This window comes from Pelodiscus sinensis, chromosome 2 (genome assembly GCF_049634645.1).
Source record: "Pelodiscus sinensis isolate JC-2024 chromosome 2, ASM4963464v1, whole genome shotgun sequence".
Lineage (NCBI taxonomy): Eukaryota > Metazoa > Chordata > Testudines > Trionychidae > Pelodiscus > Pelodiscus sinensis.
In genome coordinates, this window is record NC_134712.1 from 9,660,759 (window position 1) to 9,683,063 (window position 22,305).

A 22,305-nucleotide genomic window follows, 5' to 3' on the forward strand; every position below is an offset into this window, starting at 1 on the left:
GAAGAACTTCAAAAAGCTATCACCAAACTAAGTGACTGGGCAACAAAATGGCAAATTAAATTTAATGTGGATAAATGTAAAGTAATGCACATTTGAAAAAATAACCCCAACTATACATATAATATGATGGAGTCATCATGGATAGTTCTCTGAAGATATCCACGCAGTGTGTAGCAGCAGTCAAAAAAGCAAACAGGATGTTAGAAATCATTAAAAAAAGGAATAGAGAATAAGCCGGGGTACGTCTACACTTGCTCCCTAGTTCAAACTAGTGAGGAAAATGAAGGCAACTGAAGTTGCTAATGAACCATTGGATTTAAATATCCCGCACTTGATTAGCATAGTCGCGGCCAGTCGCCATTTTGGAAATTGATTAGCCCGATTTAACTTGCCGCGTATAGACACAGTACTCCAAGAAAAACCCCTTAACTCGAATTAACTGGTACTTATACATACTGGTACAATGAGGAGTACCAGTAAAATCGATTTAAGGGGTTTTTCTCGGAGTACCCGTATATATGCGGCGAGTTAAATCGAGCTAGTCAATTTCCAAAATGGTGACCGGCCGCGACTATGCTAATTAAGCATAGGATATTTAAATCCTGTGCTTCATTAGCAACTTTGGTCACCTTCCTTTGCCTCCCTAGTTTGAATTAGGGGGCAAGTGTAGACATACCCCTGGGGAATATCTTATTGCCCTTATATAAATCCATGGTACGCCCACATCTTGAATACTGTGTACAGATGTGGTCTCCTCATCTGAAAAAGGATATACTGGCATTAGAAAAGGTTCAGAGAAGGGCTACAAAAATGATTAGGGGTTTGGAACAGGTCCCATATGAGGAGATATTAAAGAGACTGGGACTTTTCAGCTTGGAAAAGAGGAGATTAAGTGGGGATATGAGTGGGTGTGGAGAAGGTGAATAAGAAAAAATTATTTACTTGTTCCCATAATATAAGAACTAGGGGCCACCAAATGAAATTAATGGGAAGCAGGTTTAAAACAAATAAAATGAAGTTCTTCTTCACACAGCGCACAGTCAATCTGTGGAACTTCTTGCCTGAGGAGGCTGTGAACGCTAGTACTATAACAGGGTTTAAAAGAGAACTAGATAAATTCATGGAGGTTAAGTCCATAAATGGCTATTAGCCAGTATGGGTAAGGAATGGAGACCCTAACCTCTGTTTGTCAGAGGGTGGAGATGGATGGAAGGAGAGAGATCACTTGTTCATTATCTGTTCGATTCACTCCCTCTGGGACACCTGGCATTGGCCCCTGTTGGCAGACAGAGTACAGCGCTGGATGGACCTTTGCTCTGACGCAGTATGGCCGTTCTTATGTTCTTATGTTGTCTAACTACATGTTTGGATCTTCAAACCGGGCACCGAAATGTATGGTATTGAAGATGGTATTTTTTCTGTATATAGTTGCACCCAAACTGGGGTATGGGGAGTGAAACTGGGGCACAAGTTATCCGGGTTGGCTGAAACAGGGGAAGCTTCTGCTGACATTGCCTCAGCTCTGCTTGGTTGCTGAGGTAAAATTCAGTCATCTGTGAAGGGGCCAACCAAGGCCCATGTTCCACTTAAGCATTTTTCTGTCTTGCTTTAAGGGCTTATATGGAACCTAGTAAGTCCATAGCCCTTAAGCTGACCTCTAAAAGGTGTGAATTTCACTGTGGAGAAATAGGGGTCGTAGATCTCCAGCATTGCCAGCCCTGCACTTTCCATTCATTTTAATAATCAATTATAAGATATTAGACTGAACTCTTATAGAACGGCAGTGCATACCTATGTGCAAATGTACAGATCTTTACTTGAAGTAAAGGACTTTTACAAACCGTCTTTCTATTTCTGTCAGCACTATGTATGTGCTGTATGCATAAAATAAACCAAAAGAATCCTATAGACTTTGGGTTTTTCATCAGGCTCATGGAGAGAGCACGGATTTATTTGTTGCTTTACAACCGCAAGACCTACTGCCTTCTGTTCTTGTCACAGCTGATCAACGAACATTTGTGCGCAGCAAATCACCTCTAGTGACAGACCTACATGGACCCCTGCGCCAAACTCCTTTTAGGCTGACCTGTGGCCATGCCACTTCTCATTTACAATTCCGATTATTCATAAGCCCTCATTATGCAGTTGCTTTGTCTGAGGCATTCTCGTGTGCCTCTTGCAGCTCGCTATTCTCCAGCACTGTGAGAGAATACAGATGAGTACACTTGGGTAATCTGTCACTCGCAAAAGGCAAAGCTTGCTGTCAAAGCTGTATAGTAGCATAGCGTCAGGGTGATGACAGTGTGATCACAACTCTGTTTCACATGGTGTCCTGCTGTCTGATAAATTCTTTTGTATGGAGAAATAAAAGCCAGCTCCATCCTTTGCTCTTGCTGCCCTGTTTAAATGTCAGATCCTTTAAGCCTGGTAGTGACAAATATAGAAAAATGCACTTGCTATGAAACAAATATTTAGTTGGCTAAATTGCTTATTATCTGTTCTGACTACCTACCTGCTTAACACATTCAACAGTGTTGTTTTTAGTGAGAGACCGCTGCTGCAGATGATGCTCGTAGAAAAACATGGAGCATTTATAAGAGCATTGCTTAGTACAGAATCCGGCTGTGCAGAACGTTCATCCAGAGGCCATGCAAACCTCATCAGCCTTCAAGTTCTTCTTATAGCAGCAGTTCTGGTCTTTGCTGAAAGATGTGCTGAAAAGTTCAGTCCCTTTTGTACCAGAACCTCTTTTCACACAAAGCTATCTCCCATCTCCTTCTCTTAGCTTTCAATCAGCCTATGAGAGGGAAGACAGGAATCTTTTAAAGCTGCTTCTCTTGCTCTGTGGGGCATCTCTCAGCTCCAGGCTGCTAATCGGGTGGTGGAAGAGGCAGAAGTTCAGGAGATTCCCCAGCTGCATTCTTAAGGGCTCTGTGACAGTTTTGCACAGCGTGGGAAGATTGGGCTCACACTTCTAAAAGTGTATAAAAATGGGAGTTCTGAAGAGCCCAGTGAGGCAAGTAAAACCCCATATGACAACTCACTAAGCTCTCCAGAGCATGCCGAAAATACTGGTCCTCCCATAAAGCAACAAATCACTTTGGTAAATAAAACCTCCTCTGTGCTTTTTTGACCTTTCCTCACTCCTGAAAGCATTGTCCAGTTGGTCCCAACCATTTTTTAAACATTCTGTCTTTAGATAAATATGCTCCATTTAGTATTGGTATTGCCGTGCTCCATTTGGAGGCCCCACTCAGGACTGAAGGCCGGCTGTACGAGGCATTATACAAACACACTATAAATGGTAGGTCCAGCCCTGAAGAGTTTGTAATCTCCATTACGTCTGTGAAACATCAGCTAAATTGGTTTATTTACATACGTATTAGGAGGATAAAAAACTGTGATGGAATACATGCCTGTATGCACATGCTACACACTATTGTAATGGCCTTTATACAAGGTATGGCTTCTGGAGAGTCATTTGACAACACATAGTTTGCTGGTCAGTTTTATCCTGATAAAATATGTGTGCCAATATGTTGTGTGCAGTTATCCTATTTCCCTGTAGGATGTTATTGACACATGTTCCAAACCCCACAGCTCTGTGCGACCAGAAGTTGGCAAACAGTTCTGCCCTAAATAAGCTAATACATGCTTACCTTAATTTGCATTTAAGCAATAAATGGAGTCATCAATCAAAAAGGGGTAAACAAAGAAAGTTCAAACAGGTGGGGAAAAAAACAGCAGGAAACATCCTTCGACATAGACTCTGTCTCCTGGGTCCTAGCTGGAAATATTTTTCAAGAGGGGTTCTGAAGCTAAATATCCCCCAGGGATGCTTGTCTCTCTTTCTGTCCATCTCACTGTTCACATCTGAGAAAACAAAAGGAAACAGCTGTTGGACTCTGGGAGAGAGGTTCTCAGCTGAAAATTTGCTCAGTAATCTGCTGGAGCATGTGGTGAGGAAGTTTGCTTTGCAACTAAGTTGCTTAAGTAGATCCTGATAAGTGCTTATCTTTATTTTCTTGTAACCATTCCTGACTTGTACGCCTCATTACCTGTACTCACAGAAACTCTTTGTAGTTAATACAGTTGTTTCATTGTTTTATCTAATTCAGTGTGTGTAAATTGAAGTGCTTGGGTAACTCTATTCAAGGTGACAAACTGGAATATTTTCCATTAAGGCAGGGCTACTCAACTTTGAAAGCCCCGGGGGCCACAGTACAGTAGACTTCCGATAATCCAGAACCTATGGGATTTAGGTGGTGCCAGATTATCAAATATGCTGGACTATCAGGAGGTACTATAAACTGGTTATATATATACTGTATACATTTTATACTACATATAAAGTGTTCTTAACCCTTTTTATTGTACATACTGTATACAGTATACTGTAATGTTTTAGTTTTTTTAAGCCTTTTTTACCCTTTTTGCTCAGTTCAGCTGCTGCCGCTGTTACCCTGTGACTCATTTGTTGCCGAAGCTCACTCACTAGGCTCTTGCCATTTTGATGCTGGATTATCAGGAGTGCCGGACTATTGGAGTTTTACTGTAATGCCCACAGCACATGCCAAGGGCTGCAATGTACGTGTGGTTGCATATACATGCAAACATATATGCAAATATATGCAAATAGCTTCTTTCACACTGATGGGCACAAATAAAAAGATTAAGCCTTAAGCTGTGGTGCTGGACCCAGACGTGGCCAGTGTGAGCCAGTCAGCACCTCTCAGGCTCTGCCCACAAGGCTTAGCAGCCAGCACTTCCCACAGTGACCCAGCGCTCTTGGGACCTCCTTCCTGGGGGCTAGAAATGCCGACATCCTGTACCCGTCTGTTCCAGCCAGCCCATCTGCTTGCATCTTTCAGTGCTCACCCATGTGGCTCATGGGCCATGTGTTGAGTAGCCCTGCCTTAAAAAGAATAATTTACCGTGTATTTGTACTGGACAGGAGAGGACTGGGCAGTACCAGGGAATGCGATTCTGGGGGAAAAATCTTGGGCTGAGGGTCTGTTGGATTCACACTCCACTATAATGAAGGCCAGTAAAAGCTAGGGTGGGGGATGGTAACTGGCAACCTGCATTTTCACACATAACCAGAGTGCGACTTTTATGCAGGAAGACTATGTGTGAGCAGCTCACCTGGGAGCTAGTCCAGCAAGGCATAAGGCATGCAAGGCTCAAAGACAAAGGTGACACCCTTCCATTCCTCCCATCCTGGTCTGGAGTGTGCCCTGGTATTGTTATGAGGAAACTGGGCAAAGTAAAAGTCTCCTGCCATTCTAATTCAGTCGTATTGTACTCCTACTCCATTCTCAAATGCATGGGAATAAATGGTTACACAGAGAGCAAGGAGAATTGAGCTTTATAATGGAGGAGTAGTTTCAGCTTTAAAGAACAGGATGATCTTTTTATTATGCCAATTAGTTTTAGGTCTTTTTGAAAAAAGAAATGGACTTTTGAAAAGAGAAAAGAGAATTCTCTAGAATAATGCAACTAGTAAACTGGTGAAACAATATTAGTGAGATCAACATATTCCTTGGAAAAGGGCGAAAGCAAAAAGATACAGATGTCTAAGGAGAAAGCTTTAGCAAATGGAGTGTGGTGAAGTTTAAACATGTAGGATAATATATGTAACTAATGACACAGCAAGCATAGCTATGGAAACAATGACTCAGTTTGTTTAAAGACAGCTCAAATGCTACCCTAAAGCAAAACTGTGTGCAGTCTGAATATTTTCTGTTTTCTAGCTGAATTGTTGCTCCTCCCTTCCAGTATTTTCTGAACAGTCAGGATCTTTAGACATAAAGGAATAAAATAGGCAGCCAGAAATTATAGGATTTTACTTTGCCTATGAAAGAGGCACATGAAGTCAGGATTATGGATGTGAGTCTCTGTCACATTGGGAATTAGTCTAGCAAGATAGGGATTCATGTTATCAGTTAACGTCTGCATACTAAAGAGACTTATTTATTTATGGCAACCTGTGCCTAGTATAAGATTAGTATTTTAATTTAGAAAGGTAGTTTCAATTTTGGCTAATACTTCAAACAAGCTGCTGTCATTTTAGAAAAGTGGAAAGATGGCTAGATTGGCAGGCTCAATGGGTAGTGATCAGAATGGCTTGATGTCAGGCTGGCAGCTGGTTTCAAGAGCTGTGCCGCAAGGATCGGTTCTAGGGCCAGTTTTGTTCAACAACTTTATTAATGACCTGGATGAAGGGATGGATTGCACCCTCAGCAAGTTTGTGGATGACATTAAGTTAAGGGGAGAGATAGATATGTTGGAGTGTAGGGATAGAGTCCAGAGTGGTGAGAGGATTATTCTAAGAGGGGTGGGTGAGATTCTGTGGCCTGCACTGTGCGGGGGGTCAGACTAGATGATCATAATGGTCCCTTCTGTCCTTAAAGTCTATGAGTCTATGAGTGACCTAGATAAATTGGAGGATTGGGCCAAAAGAAATCTGAAGAGGTTCAACAAGGACAAGTGCAGAGTTCTGCACTTCGGACGGAAGAATCCCAAGCATTGTTACAGGCTGGGGACTGACTGGCTAAGTAGCAATTCAGCAGAAAAAAACCGGGGATTACAGTGGATGAGAAGCTGGATATGAGTCAACAGTGCGCCCTTGTAGCCAAGAAGCCTAATGGCATATTAGCTTGCATTAAGAGGAATATTTCCAGAAGATCTAGAGAAGTTATTATTCCCCTTTATTCAGGATTTTGGAGGCTACATCTGTAGTATTGCGTCCTGTTCTGGGCCCTCCACTATAGAAAGGATGTGAACTCATTGGAGAGGGTCCAGTGAGGGCAACCAAAATGATTAGGGGGCTGGAGCACATGACCTATGAGGAGAGACTGAGTGATTTGAGTTTATTTAGTCTGAAGAAGAGAAGAGTGAGGGGGGATTTGATAGCAGCCTTCTACTTCCTGAGGGGAGGCTCCAGAGAGGATGGAGAGAGGCTGTTCTCGATAGACAGCGGGCAGAACAAGGAGTAATGGTCTCAAGTTACAGACGGGGAGGTTTATGTTGGAGATTAGGAAAAACTATTTCACTAGGAGGGTAGTGAAGCACTGGGATGGGTTCCCTAGGGAGGGGGTGGAATCTCCATCCCTAGAGGTTTTTAAGTCTCAGCTTGACAAAGCCCTGGCTGGGATGATTTAGTTGGGGTTGGTCCTGTTTTGGGCTGGGGGTTGGACTCAATGACCTCCGGAAGTCTCTTCCAGGCCTACGATTCTACGATTCTCACATTGGCTTAAATCAGGAGTAATTTGCTTGAGGTGAAAGGAATTAAACTTGTATAAATCTTATGTGAATGAGAGGAGAATCAGAGCCACAAAATATGTAACAGTCCACTCTACCGGTTCTCCATAACACCATAGGTACATATTTGCTCTCTGAATCAGTGTAAATATCTATTGTGTGGTCTAACTCTTTTTTCATGTTGATTTCAGTGGTCGTATGTATAACAACATTCCTTTTTAATGTCTTTCCAGGTACTACCAGATACGAGCAGGGTTGAAACTTCCAACCAGGATTCCCCATAGACTGACTGCCACAGTTGTAGAGCAAACAGGTGAGAAATCCGTACGGACGTGTCCTGAGGCCCACTGGATTAATTTGTTCAGATTGGGGAAAATGGAGTGAGAGAGAATCTAAGTACAAATCTGGGTTTAAACCCAAGTGAATTCAGGGACGTGTGTTCTGGTTTGGCCTGTTAAAGAGATGGGCCCCACTTGTGAGGTTTGAATCTGGCACCAAACCTCATGGTGTGCACGTGGGAGTCAGAGCCAGATTCAATTGGGCCTCATTTCTAGGGTCAGTGAAAAGGTGAATAAAACAATTCTCCTGGTAGCTTCACCCAGGCATGTGCAGTTTGTGCTCAAAGACATGGAATGTATAGTGAGGGCCGACAGGAAGTTCAAAATTCAGATGCTTCTCTGAATTCCATCTGGGCCAGCTGAACCTAGGGAGGCTGAAGAATTGAGCTAGGAATGGCAGGATAAAAATGAAATCACTCATGGAAAAGTGGCCCTCTGCTTTACTGCATATGGGAATTCTTAGTTTCCTGCCCGGCACTATGGAGTAATGTCCAACACTCGGTTACATTGCACTGCAGTGGCGTTGGCATTTCAGCAGCTGGTCATGAGATGTAAAATATGACCAAATACATTGTGAGGCTTTGCCTGGAGGAAGCGGACATAGACCTTGCTGAAGAGGGCCAAGCAGTGGCACCTCTATTGCAAGGAGGTTAGTAGGGTTCCTCTGCCAGGCATCCTACAAGGACTCAGCATAGACTCACTCTGGGAGAGGGCTGAGAGAGCAAAGCCCCATAGCTTAGGCAGGTACTAGCTAATTAGGGCCCGGCTGAGGGTAGTATTAATAAAGGCTCCTGGAGGGACGGAGACTCAGACTCATTCATGCTCTAGCTGGGGAGCAAGAGGGACCTAGCTGCCAGGGAAGCTAGAAGCTTCCTGACATAAAGCAGGGCTGGGGAAAGGCAGGTAGAGTTGGGGAGCTCTGGTGAGGCAAACTCCCAGGGCCTGAAGCAAGGCCTGAGGCTACTAGTGCTGCAGAGAGGCAGCCAGGGTAGGTGAAGGCAGGAGGTCCACACCTCCTTGCCAAGGATGAGTGGCCATTTCAGACGGCAGTTTGCTCCTGAGATAAGGGGCTAGACGCTGACTGGCAGTGGGTCACTGAGGCAAGGTGGGTATAGAGGAATTGGGGTTTCCAGGGAGTGGAGGACCCCAGAGTGTGGGGGCACTGTGGTAAGGCAATCTCCAGAGGTGGAGAAAATACTAGGTAACTGTGAGCGACACATCCAGATGAAAGAGGGTGCTCCGGGGCTGACTGAGCTAATCCCGAGTGACCTGCAGGAGGTGCCCATGGCAGTGAGGCGTGCTCGGTTACAGGCTCCTTCTGGACAAAGCAGTAGTAGGTCACTGTAAAGAACTACGGGTCTAATCCAGGGGCAGGCAATAATTTTTGCAGGGGGCCACTTAATGAATTTTGGTACATGGTCACAGCTCTGGGGAAAGGCAGGTAGAGGGGGGAGCTGCCTGGGTTGCTGCAGCTATTTCAAGGGCTCACTGCTCTGGACCCTGCCTAGGTAGCACTGCGGCCATGAGCCATCTCAATAGGATCCTACTGCCTGAGCCACCACCTGGAAATTCAGTGGCACGGGCAGCATGTTGTAAATAATAAGTGGCCAGATGCAGTCCACGGGCTAGATCAAACTGTTAGGCGGGCCAGATCTGGCCCCTGAGCCGCATCTTGCCCAGCCCTGCTCTACTCCAAAATCCACTCAAGTTATTTGGAGTTTTTCCATTAATTCCTGGAGGCTGTAAATCAGACCCTGGTAGCAGAATGCTGTCACAGAGGCTGCACAGCAAAAAGCAAGTAGCAGAACTGCATTTTAAATCTAACTTTTGTCTTCCTGCTATCCAAAAGAATATAACGGAATACAGTTCTCCACTACAAACTGAGCAAATGAGCATATTATCCAGGACGAGTGTAAAACTGCTTCCTTCTTCTCTTGTGTCTTCATTTCACTGAAGGAACTACTAGCATTTTCTTCCTCACATCTGTGCATGCCTGAAACACAAGTGAGGCTGCAGCATTTCATCCGTCTCAAAACCCCCTTATAAACAGAAGGTGAAATGAACAGGGGGTTACAGAATTAGCAGCGGGACTTGCGCGATGCTAATGCAATCCAGACAGGAGTTTAACAGCTTAACAGAGCTAACATCAAGTCAGGGGTATTTAAGCCTTTAAAGCTTTAAAAGATTCTTCTTTGGCTAGCTTTGGAAGTGTTCTGTAATTGATTCATAAAGCCTGTGGCAGAACATCATTTAAAGGGGCTGAAGTTTAAGCTAAACAGTTGGACACCCCTTTATTCTGTTGTCACTGATCTGTCCAAGTGTAATGTATAGATTTTGTGTGTGTGTGCGTGTATGAGAGAGAGAAATTAAAACAGTGTGAGATTGAATATTACTCACTATGAAACAAGTAGCACTGGCAGCCCAAATTATTATAAAATCTTGAGTCAGAGCCCCAAAATTAATAAGATTGACTTTTAAATCCATGGTTCTTTGAATTTGTTTTTTAAGGCTTTTGGATTTAGATTTTTCAAGGTTTCTTCACAACCCAGAGAGCCTGGAAGATTTTCTTTCAAAAAATAAAAGCTGGTATTTTCATTGCAGCACCTGGGACATATAACAAAACAAAAACAAAAACAAAAACAAAAACAAAAACAAAAACAAAAACAAAAACAAAAAAAAAAGAGAGACTTGAAATATAATCATGAGAGGTGACAACACTAAAAGGTGGAGAGGAACAAAAGGGACAAGTATTTTCCAATGCAGAAGTAGAATGACTTTTAGATCTCAACAACCCTTCATGGAGAAACAAAATCAGAACCAACCAAATGTGTGACTTTGAGACCCACCATGAGACTTCCAGGAAGTTAATGTTACCTTACTTATGTAAAGTAAATGTTAATATAAACATGCATATATAATATAAGGCACTACATTTACAGTCCTAATAATAATAAGCATTTTTTCTTGAAAATACAGGGAATTGACTTGACTTTGCCAGCAATTAAAAGTATGTAGGAGGGAAATTTCCTCTTTAATGAGTCCATTAAAGATGATTACTTCATGTCGACTTTGGCCTGTTGGGTTATTATTCTTTGCAGGCTATACATCTGTACCTAAGGCTTGGTCTGTAATTGCCACTTAAATCAATGTAACTTACGTCAGTTAGGGGTGTAAAAAAAGAATCCACATAAGTGACACAATTTACAATGACCTAACACAATGTCTCAACCGTGCTATATCAGTGGGAGTTGCTCTTCCATTGACTTAGCTTCCACCTCTTAGGAAGTCATCTTCACTCTTCACCAGACACGTTAAATTGACACAACTTCATCAGTCACTTCACTTTTCGACGTCCATGCATAAACGCTGCTCTTGTTATGACAGTGTAACAGATAGCTGAGTGGAACTTGACTACACGGCTGAAACCTCTGTGCTAATCTAACATAAATGGATTTCTCTCTCTTAAAACCAAATGTAGGGTTTTTTCATTGCATAGATTTTCGAGCCCTTTTGCGGAGGGTTCTCTATTGCACGATGGTCCACTGAAATCAATAGTGTATTAGTGAATGCCTACAACATAGAGCAAGTCTAGTCTAGCCGAGTAGACCAGAAGTGGCAAGAAGTAGACAAGAGCTTAGTGCACCATGTCAGAATCATGGCACTTAAGTCACTGGTGATATTCTGAAATGTGTTGAGCCACTGTTCAAGCCACTAGTTAGTCTAAAACTATTTTGTAATGTGGTAGAAAATGAGCAACATGCACGTCTTGGGCCAGGAGTGGGCAAATACCGGTCCATAGGTCTGGCGGGCCCCCACACTGTCGTATTTACCTGCCCTATCACACGTATGGGTGATCGTAGCTCCCATTGGCCACGGATAACTGTTCCACCCAATGGGAGCTGCGATTCCCCTGTACCTGCAGAGATGCAGGTAAATACAGAGGCAATGGCCCACCAGGGGCTAAACCTGGTGAACCGCTGCTGTTTTATTGCCCAGGGGTGGCAATAACAGGGGTGTCTTAGGCTATCCTCCAAGTCCTGCTATATAGATTCTCAGAGGGTGAGGCCAGAAGAAACCACTATGATCCAACTGTCCACCTGCATATGACAGGACAATGAGATCTCCTAGAATTGTCCAAATCTCTTGGTAAGTTTTGTGTAAGAAGATATTAAGTAGTGGAACAATTCACCGGAAGGATGCAGAGTAATTACTTTACAGAGTCATGCAAGTAGCTTATTAGCTCTGACCTGAAAGTAAGACAGCAACCTAGGCTAGTGAGTGGGCTGCACGAGTGACCCTCCTTCATATCAGTGGGCAGCAAGACTGTTGTAAGCGAGACGGTCTCCTGGGATAGGGTAGTTTTGCTAACTGTGTCTGTGTACCTAGAATTTGCAGAGTGTGCTGATAGAACGATAGCTGTGCTTTGATTAGATGCAGAAGGAGCACATGGCTTTTACACTCAATGTTGTGTGCACTTGGTACACACTTCACTTCGTATGCCCTTGCTTTATGTGTGGGTCACTTTAGTACCAAAAAACAACACGGATGGAAATTCACAGAATGTGGCAACCTTGTGCATGTGTAATGGGCTGCAGATTGAACCCTGAAAGGCTACATATGGCCCTCGGGATGCAAGTTCCCTGCCACTGGCGTCAAAGGTGTTGCTGTGTCTCTATGACTGGGATTCTGCAGAGAAGACCCTAGGCGCTGTCTTGTTTAGGTTGAAAGCTTAGACTGTAGTTTATAGTTTCTTTGTATTCCTAACTAAACAAAACCCCCGAAAAAGGGTAATATTGGTCCTTATTTGGAGTATGTAGCCGCAGGATGGGAATTTAACCTATTATATGATCAAGAGACAATAATTTCTTCACAGCTCTGGTTGAGGTGAGGCTCCATTATGAGTGGAAGGATGGTCAATGGGTTAAGACCGTGGCTTAGGGCACGAGATATTAAGATAGAGTTCCCTGCTATGTCCTGGACTTCCTGTGCGATCTTGAGCAAATCACTTAATCTCTTTGTGCCTCAGTTCCCCATCTGTAAAATAGGCATAACAGTACCACCTTTCCCCACAGGCATATATAGAATCAGAGATATGAAGGGTCCCTCCTGCCAGACACACACCCCATCCATTTTAGGCAAAACAATCAGATTCCAGGCATATCCCATTGTCCTAGCACAACCAAGGCCTTACCTTGCTTTACGTTAGAATGAGAGGAAGCTGCGTACTACATTTGGTGGTACCAGCTCTTACCATTTAGGAGTAAGTAGTTCTTTAACAAATGGACTCCTATGCAGATGGACAGACAGACCCAATTTCTAAATGTATATAGTAAAATTAATTAGAAGCCTTATTTTTAGAACAGGCCCATCCTCTTACACTGTCACTTTGGATACCAGCTTGTTTGGTTTACTCTGAAGTCTAAGCAAAATTTTTCTTCAGACACTGAAGTAAATTGATCAGACGTTGAGTTACAAAGAAATTACTCAGTGCTTCTGATTTGTCACCTCTGTGTCTTTGTTTCTGTAGTTCAGAAACAGCTTGTTACCAGCCCTTAAAACTTTCTGCATAGATAAATCTCCTTGAAAACTTAGCCATAGGCTCTAATTGCAGAAAATAGGTTTTAATTAAGAAGAGTTCTTAATTGCAATGTATTATGTATCTAAACATACATAGGAATTGTGCCTGCCAGTTATAAGGTAGGGAAGACTGACATCAGCATCTGTATAAACCATAGATGAAGTGCAGCCAGGAGAAAGCACCTGCAACATCCATTGAAGTGTACTGGCCAACTTCAGCGGTGTTGCAGACTGTATTTTAAATTACATGTCATTTGTAATAAAACGTGTATGTTGCAAAGCAGTGATTTGACATGCTATGGGAATGTAGAATGAGCACACTTTATCTTCCGATAGTGCAAGAAAAGTAAACACAAGGCACATTTCTGGACTTTGCCTTCTCTAATATAAAAACAATGCAACAGATATGTTAAAAACAAAAATGAAACCTCAAAACAACAACAACAACACAAAGACCCTATGAAAAGAGACACTACACTGCAAATGGTTCTCCCCATGAGGAAATTATGAGAGAACAACAGCAACAAAATGTTGCTTAATGAGTTGCTGGAATGCAGTCAGACACTACAGGGATGAGGTCAATATAAGAAACTAGAAGACTTGCCTGGCGTTGCCCAGGTCTGGCTTAGGGGTGGGGGTGGTCTGAGTGAGAAGGGAAACCCATGCCATCCAGCTGGCTGTAACCATGCTGGGCAGCCCAGTAGTGCTGGGGGGGTGTAGACTATGGTCCCTGTGGCAGCCCGGCACTGACAGTGCTCCAGGAGTAGAAGTGAGCAGTGGTGGGGCTAGCTGGGACTGAGAGCTGGGGGGAGTAGAGGTTTGGGCCAGTGGCAGGCAAGATGGTGAGCCCCATCCCCAGATGGCTACTCTCTTGGTGGTATGGATTCCCCCAGTGGTCACTCTGCAGTATAGCTGTTCCCTGCACTTACTGCTCCCAGTGGTGACTGTGAGTATAGTATCCCTCTGCTCAGCCCCCTCCCTTTCCATGTTATGGAAAACAATCCAATTCCAGGCACATCCAGTCTTCCTGGCACAACTAAATCCCAACTTTGATTTACGGTAGGATAAGAGGAAGCTGCATACCAAATTTGGTGGACCTAGATCTTACCGTTTAAGAGCAGTTCTTGAACAAATGGACTCTCAGACTGACAGCCAGATGGATTCACAGACAGACAGACATACATAAAAATCTCTAATACAGGAGGCCCCCGCTTTACGACGGCTCGATTTACAACAGCCTGCACTTATGACCTTTTCCGTAAGTGCAGAAGGGGCTGAAATTACCCGACTTATGTCCTCAGCCCCGCATTTATGATGGCACACGACTCCTGTCATAAATGTGAGCTCGAGTTACGACTCCCCCAACTTGCAACGCTATCCCAATAACCAATCGTGTCGCAAGTCGAGGGCAGCCTGTATATATAGATAGATGGTATGTAGTGGAATTAAGAAGAGGGTAAGAAAAGGAGACCTTTTCTGCATTTATTTATATCTGCAGCCTTTCAAGGTTGTAGTTCCTGTTTATTCCAATGGGAGTTATACCCAGCTTACAACAGTGTTCTTGTAGAACATGATTCTGATATAAGAAACACTTTTTCATGCCCACAAGTTACACTGATGTTTCAGACTGACTTGCATCTAGGGCTTAATTTAAAGGAACAACAGGTGAATCACACCTCTGATGTATAGCTTACGTCATTGGCAATTCTTTCCCCATGTTTTTAATAACCGTGAGTTAACATTTCACCCAACTCTCCCTAGTACAGTTAAGGGATAGAAATGTAGCTGTGTTAGTCTGGTGTAGCTGAAACAAAGTATAGGACTATGTAGCACTTTAAAGACTAACAAGATGGTATATTAGATGATGAGCTTTTGTGGGCCAGACCCACTTCCTCAGATCAAATATTTTCTTCCACTATTTGATCTGAGGAAGTGGGTCTGGCCCACGAAAGCTCATCATCTAATAAACCATCTTGTTAGTCTTTAAAGTGCTACATAGTCCTGTATTTTGTTCTAGTACAGTTAAGAATCTCAGAGCAGTTCTCAGTAAAAGAAATGTATACTCCTTCCACTTTTGGAGAAAATATTTTGCTGCTATGCCTCTCATGAACCTCAATATAGTCAAAACAAGTAATTGCAGTTCTTTGCTCATTAAAGCAAGAAAAAATAGCACCGTGAATTGTGCAATTGTATAAAATTACAGTCATTAGTTTAATAACATTTTGTAAGGTAATGGAGATAAATTTTTTCTTTTTGAAGCATAGAAAGGGAGACATTTTTTGAATGAAAATACATCCTCGTTTGTTTTCAGGTCTTATCAAACACAAATAAATAAATACATAAATACATTTACATGTAGATTAGAGAGTTTCAGGTAAATAAGCATTTCTAGAAATACTTGTTAGCAATGTGGGTGTTAAAGCAGATAATCAGACATTACGTGTACCTTGAAAAGCAGAGGTCAGGAGTTTAGAATCTGAACAAAAATTACTCCCAAATTTGTTTGAGATGAAGGGCAAAAAATAGGACAACAGAAGAAGAAGCAACTATAAGATAAGGCTGAACATAAGATAAGGCTGAAGTACTCCTTTAATGACTTAAGTACTTTGGAGAGATCTATGTGGCCATTCCAGACCCTCAAAGGGCCACAGCAGCATAAAGGGGACTTACCAATCCCGAATCTTGCTGGGGAAAGGTCTCCCTAAATAAGTCACTGTGGAGCACATCCATAAGGTTGCCTTTTGGACCTCCTTGCAAGGTGGGTTCAGGACAGGCTGGGGAAGGATAGGTAGGGCCACAAAACCATGGAGAGTCTGAGCAGTGCTGCAGCTCATAGGCAGCAGGGCAGCCAATGTAACTTTGATGGAGTCTTAGGGTTATTCATATGCACAAGAGTCTGTGGAGATGCCCAGAATTGTGAGAGTACAGAGGTAGCATATAGCTAGTGTAAAGGTGTTGCAGAAGTGCACTCCCTTGTGGACCTATCTGGAATCCTGACATGGCTGCCAATCCCGCTAAGAGTGGTGGCGAAGAGAGTCTATGGGTACATCTACACTGCATGGCCATAGCTACCCCACGTCCAAGGAAGCGCCCATTATTTCAAAAGAGTTTTTGAAATAATGGACATACTATTTCACCATCCCTGTAAACTTTGTTGAACGAGAGTTAAGGGATGTCTCGAAATAGTGCTTTATTTCGAAATCTGATGCCGTCTAGATGCACCAAATTTTGAAATAGCCTATTTAGAAATAAAATTGATATAAGGTACACAATTTGTGTAATGCAAATTGCGTATCTTATTTTGAGTTTAGGGTATACACCCCATGTTCCCTGTGTTTAATGGATGTTCCCACAGTCTAAGGGTGCATCTACACAGCAGGGCTTAACTTGAAATAAGCTGCGCAAATTGAGCTATGTCAATGGAGTCGCTTATTTCAAAGTAGCTTATTTCAAAATTGGGAGTGTCTATACAGCACTTATTTCAAAATAGAGCACTCTTCCTCCGACTTCCCTTTCTCCTTGTACAATGAGAGTTACAGGAGTCAGAGTAAGAAGCCCTCCAGCTTGACAGTGTTTCAATATTATTTCGAAATAACTGCCTGCTGTGTAATAAAAATGGACTAAGTCTAATAACGGACTAAGCTATTTTGAAATAACACTAGTGATTTTGAAATATGTTGCTATGTAGATGTACCCTTAGCCACACTGGGAGGGTGCGGGGGAATGAAAGGGCTTAGCCCCACAAAAAATCCAAGCAATAAAGGAAATTCAACCCATTACTAGCTCATCCGCAGTTTTCTGAACAATTTCTTAGTTGAGTATTGCTGTTCCCTGGCGTTCAGTGATGCTTTCCCAGTGGTTGCCCTGGCTGACGGTCTTGTTTGTCCCCCATCACAGGGGAGACATACTTCTGTACTCCATACAGATGGATCTTCACTCTGCTTCCTCAGAAGTCAGCCCTGAACTGAGCCAGGTTCTCAGCTTTTATTTTCCCCCTTGGCATTGGCTGCAGGTCTAGTGAGGCAGAGTTAGGTGGGCCCATCGACACTCTTTAACCCTTTCTCCACTGATGACAGGCCTCTCTTGTAAAAATCAGCTGAGTCCATTGAGGCTACACATTGAATAGGGATACCTTTCAGGAGTATAGGTCTATAGGATTAAGTCCTTAGAAAATGTGACACACTATTTTTTCTCTTCTTTTTACTTTGGGAGTTTTTCAGATCCTGAATAAATCTGGACTATATGGATTTGTTAGCTACACAATTATTCACCTGTGAATGATGCCATCTACAGTTTTTGTTTGTCTCTCACAAGCTGCAGAAATAGTTGGTTTTTAAGTTTTTCCAGTTCCTCACCTGTTATACCTCCTTTTCACAAGTTATTAAAGCCTAGTTATTTTCAGAAGTTATGTGTACGCTTATAGAAGCACCTCTGGGAACCTCTATTGATAATAGGCTATGAATAATTATATTTTTATTTAAAGCAACCCCTGAACAAAGTGACAAGAGTTTAAAAAAGTAGCGGGAACATTTTCAGCTAGTGGGGAGTAAGTCAGCTATTCCATCATCTCATATTTCATCATGTCTGAAAAATGAAACCTGTTTTATAAAGCAATCCAGAGATAAGAGACTACATTTATATTAGGACCTTTCACACAAAAATTAGGATTTTCACAAAATCTATATCTGGTTAGAGAGGCAGTTTTATATAATTCTTTCTGATAGGCTAATTGGAGATGTCAAAAGACAGGGTTAAGAGGAGAAATGCATGGCTTTAATCAAAAGTCAGACTAGGGGACTGGAAATTCTAACTTTTCAATCAAGCTAATTAAAAAATCAGGGTTTTAACCAAAACGTAGGAATACGGGGGTCTTGGTGAATATTCTTCACTTTAAAAAAGTGTGTTGTTGAGGGGCAGTGGAATTATTGTACAGCCTTTTAGAAGAGATGCTGCTCACATTGTATAGGTGCAGTATCAGAAGGCAGTTTTTAGCATGATCTGGTATCTATGTTTACTACTATTTCTTGGCTATGGAGATCTGGGACAAGGCCTGATTTGATTACAAGATTTTAATGAGTCTCTAGTAATTTTGTCTGCCTCAGTCTTTGGGTGGCCAATTTGAAACTTTTTTTTTCCTAGGGCTGGGTATTTCCTGAAATTGGGTATCAAGTTGGCCACCCAAAATTAATCATCCCTATTCAATGTCTGGACTAAAATCCATGCATTTCTTAAGCATGCAGTGGCCAAAATGGTCATAGTTCCATCAAAAAGGGATAACATGACACACCCTGAAAACCTTTTTATGCTATTGTCTAAAACTAGAGAAGGGCAATTTAATTTCAATGATACTGATGATGACTGACTAGCACTAGAATCTAACAAGACCACCAGTGAAACTTTATTCATGTCTGTCATCTGAATCATATGAGGAACCCAACAGTTTGACATACTGCACAGTTGACTCAAGCGGGAACGGGAATTATTTCTTGTGGTGTAATGAGGGTGTGCTTACAAGGAAATAGGTGATATTAAGAGGGAAAATGTAAGCCAAATATCAGGGTAAAGTGCTAGGATATAGTTCTGCATTCCACATGCATCCCAAATTCATGAGAGTTTGGGTGTATGAGAAATATGGGAAGGGGAAACCAATAGTGAGGTGGAATTGTCTGCAATGACAAAATATAAATAAGACCTAAGGTGAAATACTCTATCTCAAAATGGCTGATTTCATGGAGAGATTTGAAATTAGGTCTCCCACTGCTCAGGGGAGCTCCCTAATTACCAGGCTGCAGAGTATGTCTCCGTCTCATCTATTGGAGTTTCCACATTGTATAAATAATTATTCACTGGCCCAGAAACTTGCACCTGGATGTCCTGTATCCCAGCTGAATGCCCTAAGCAGTGAGCCAGGCCTGATGACCATGAGGTGGTGGGAAGGGAGAAATTTCCCTAGGGCCTGGTTATTCAAAAGAATGGCAGTGGTAGCATGGCTTTAAATTGCTACCAGAGGGCTGTGCCATGCGCTCCAGGCAGCTGTGAGGGCCACCTTGGGGGAGAAGGAGGTGATACAGCATGCTCCAGGCAGTGCTGAGGGCTGGCTGTCCCCAGCCCCGCCCCTTCCAGGAGCCCTTTCCAACCACGTTCCTTCCAGGAGATCGTCAGCCCCACTGCCGTGAGCTATAAAACCGATCTTTCTCTCTCTGATGCCGTGATTATTTAAGCATTTAATTCAAAGAGGAGCAACTTCACAGACAATGAGGGGAACCCTTCATCCCCCGATTAGCTCAGAAATTAAGGCATTTTTCTGGACTGTGGGAAATCTGGTTTCAGTTCTTTCTGCAAACCAGGCTGAACAGGAGTTTGAATAGGTAGTCTCCTCTCTCCACTGTGTGACAGGGTGCCGGGGAGCCAGGCACCGCACTGTCTAGGACCCCTTTTTCCATGGAACCCCTCTTCCTCTTTCAGTTCAACATCTTCATTTTGTTTCTGACTTTTTTTCCTTGAAAAAACAAAATGGTCAGAAATGAATTATTTAAGATTGGAGCACTCTCTTCATGTCACGCTGTAGTTAGCAATATTCATATTGACATAGATATTCCCCAAAGGGTTTGTGGTCCATAAAGCAAAGAATGGATTATAAGCATCCAAAGAGTCCTGTGCAGCTTTTTTAAATGATATACTGGATCTAAAATATTTAATTCATGTTGGTATGTTCATGTGTTGCTTTTCCTTGCCCACTCTCATATCTCTCCAGAGTTCTTGTTTGGGTCTCTCTTTCTGTGTATTCAGCTACCTTCGGATGGTGGTATTTTTTTGTAAATCTGGTCACAGTAGAATTTACAACATAAAACACTTGACTGAAAACACATGCAGCAGCCATGCAAAATTTCCTTATTTATTAAGCAGAGTATTAAATATAGTACAAATTTCCCACAAAAAATTAAAAAGCACTGTGGGTACCCAGCCCCCTTTTCCATCTTTCCAACAAGCAAGCTGTGGTCACAAAAAGCCTTGGTTATAAAAAGCCCAGATCTGCAGACAGGTATCATCTTCATCGGACTTCAGCAGGAGCTTCAGGGCTCCAGTTACTTATTTAGGTACCAAATCTGGATTCACATGCTCAAAAATATCATCACAATGACACTTAAAATTAAAGCTGATCAGAAATTTTCCAACAGCAGGTTGTTGGTTTTTTTGGCTGCAAAAAGCAGATTTGTCAGAACATAACAATTTCACTGAATTTTCTGATAGAAACTAGGCAGGTTTCATACCAGTTCACCTACCTTGTGGACTGCTGCTGAGTCCTGCCTAGAATGAGAATTCAGGGTTCCAACAAACCCCATTTAAAATACATTTTAACGAGCACTTTCTTAAAATAATATTGCTATTATTGAGCAGTGCTTAATCCAGATGCTATTTGGCAGATTATATTTTGGTTGAGTGATTAGTGCGAATAATTATGAGTATTAAAGGATGCTAGTATTAGTTATTTTCTCCTACTGCTTAGGTATTTGACACACTGCATTACTGTATATTTATGCTGTGCGTGAACAGGATGCCCTCTCTGATAATGACCATTCTTCTCTACACATGAAAAGACATTAAATATATTTTGAGCATCAATAATTTTTAGTACCTCACAGTCTATTTCATTAGTTATTTATTGTTAAGAGACTTGTTTTGTATTTGAGCCCACTTCCCCTTTTTGGAAAATGAATGGAATTGTGCATTAATGATTTTGGAGCCTAGGGTATTTCCTACAGATTAGTGACTGGTGGGGGTCGGTGATTTGATCGTGTAGTGATGGTTAATTGTGCCAAAGTAGCAATAATCCCCAAGAAATTCCTTGTCTCAAGGTCATTATACTGATTATAAACTGAAAATAACTAAAATTTCATAGGTTGTTATAGTTTGTATGAATGATGTGGTCTCAAAAATATACACAGGGCCTTTTCTTGAGAATGAATAGCCATGATTGGCTGGAAATTAGATTGATGATTCATTGGACAAATTGTAGGCTTTTTCAAGCAGAGACTATCTTGCTGTAGTGTGTGTACAGGGCACACACTGCATCTGGTGATTACGGATAATGTTATACCAGCATCATTTGGAGTAGGGAATAGATGAGAGTATCTTGGACTGCTTTTAAATTTGATTTATATAAAAACTATATGTGTGTGTGTGTGTTTTCAAGTTTGAATACCAAAATAAGGAATCTAAGTTTTCCGAGATGCCAGGTTATATTTAAGAGCTCACGTAAAAATAATCTACAACCCGAGAAGTGTTTGTCACCTGAAAGCATCCCTAGTGAATCTATAACTTGCTGTCTCACTATGTTCTGTGTAGTCCTCCTGGATCATCCCTTAGCCATGGGTGCTAGTGATTCCAAGGACTTTGTGTGACTCTGAGGAGGTCACTTGATCTCTGTCTCTGATCCATGAAATGTGAATGACAATACTTCTTTTCTCTGACACTTGGGCTATCGTCACCATTTAGGGCTATGCCAGTAGAGGGCCTGGTACAATAGGCCCCTTTCTCAGTTGATGTTCTATACTCTAAAATAAGCAAGCAATAAAAGGGTGAAAGTCAACAGGAATAATAAATCATAGAACATGGAAATGCAGGAGTAGAAGGGACCACAAAGGGACCATCTGGTCCACCCCCTACTCCCACTGAGAAAGGACCAGGTATACCAAGACCATTCCTTCCAGGTCTTTGTCTAACCTGCTCTTAAAAACCTCCAGTAATGGGGATTTCACAAACTTATTCCAGTGCTTCAGTAGAAACATCCATGGCTCTTGTTAGGTTCAGTGTTGTTTAATTAATGCTCTGCTCAGAATAAAAAGAAGACTCTGATGTAAAAACTCTTTTTGGACCTTGCTATAGCACTAATGGGAAATGCTTGTTTGACTGCTGTACATAACTGGCCCCAGTAATTTCATTGAGATCTGTCCCCTGTTGATACTTGAACAGCTTCCCTGACAAGCATTTGTGCAAAGGTACTATTTTTTTTTCTGAATTGTGATATGACTTAATCATTGAAAATGAAACTCTGTAAGTGTGGCTCAGGTTATATATTTATTCTTACGTCTTAAACTGTATAACCATAAAGATCTGTACTACTGCT

The 22,305-nt window shown here is 42.1% G+C and overlaps 1 protein-coding gene across 10 annotated transcripts in view; it reads left to right on the forward strand.

The window, feature by feature from the left end:
* FAM135B (family with sequence similarity 135 member B) overlaps window positions 1–22,305 on the forward strand; it is a 388,356-nt gene that overhangs the window by 200,546 nt on the left and 165,505 nt on the right. For all 10 annotated transcript variants that reach the window (XM_075920076.1, XM_075920075.1, XM_075920080.1 and 7 more), the window contains one exon: window positions 7,497–7,576. In XM_075920076.1, the coding sequence (XP_075776191.1) occupies window positions 7,497–7,576 (80 nt within the window). The remainder of the gene's footprint in view (window positions 1–7,496; window positions 7,577–22,305) is intronic.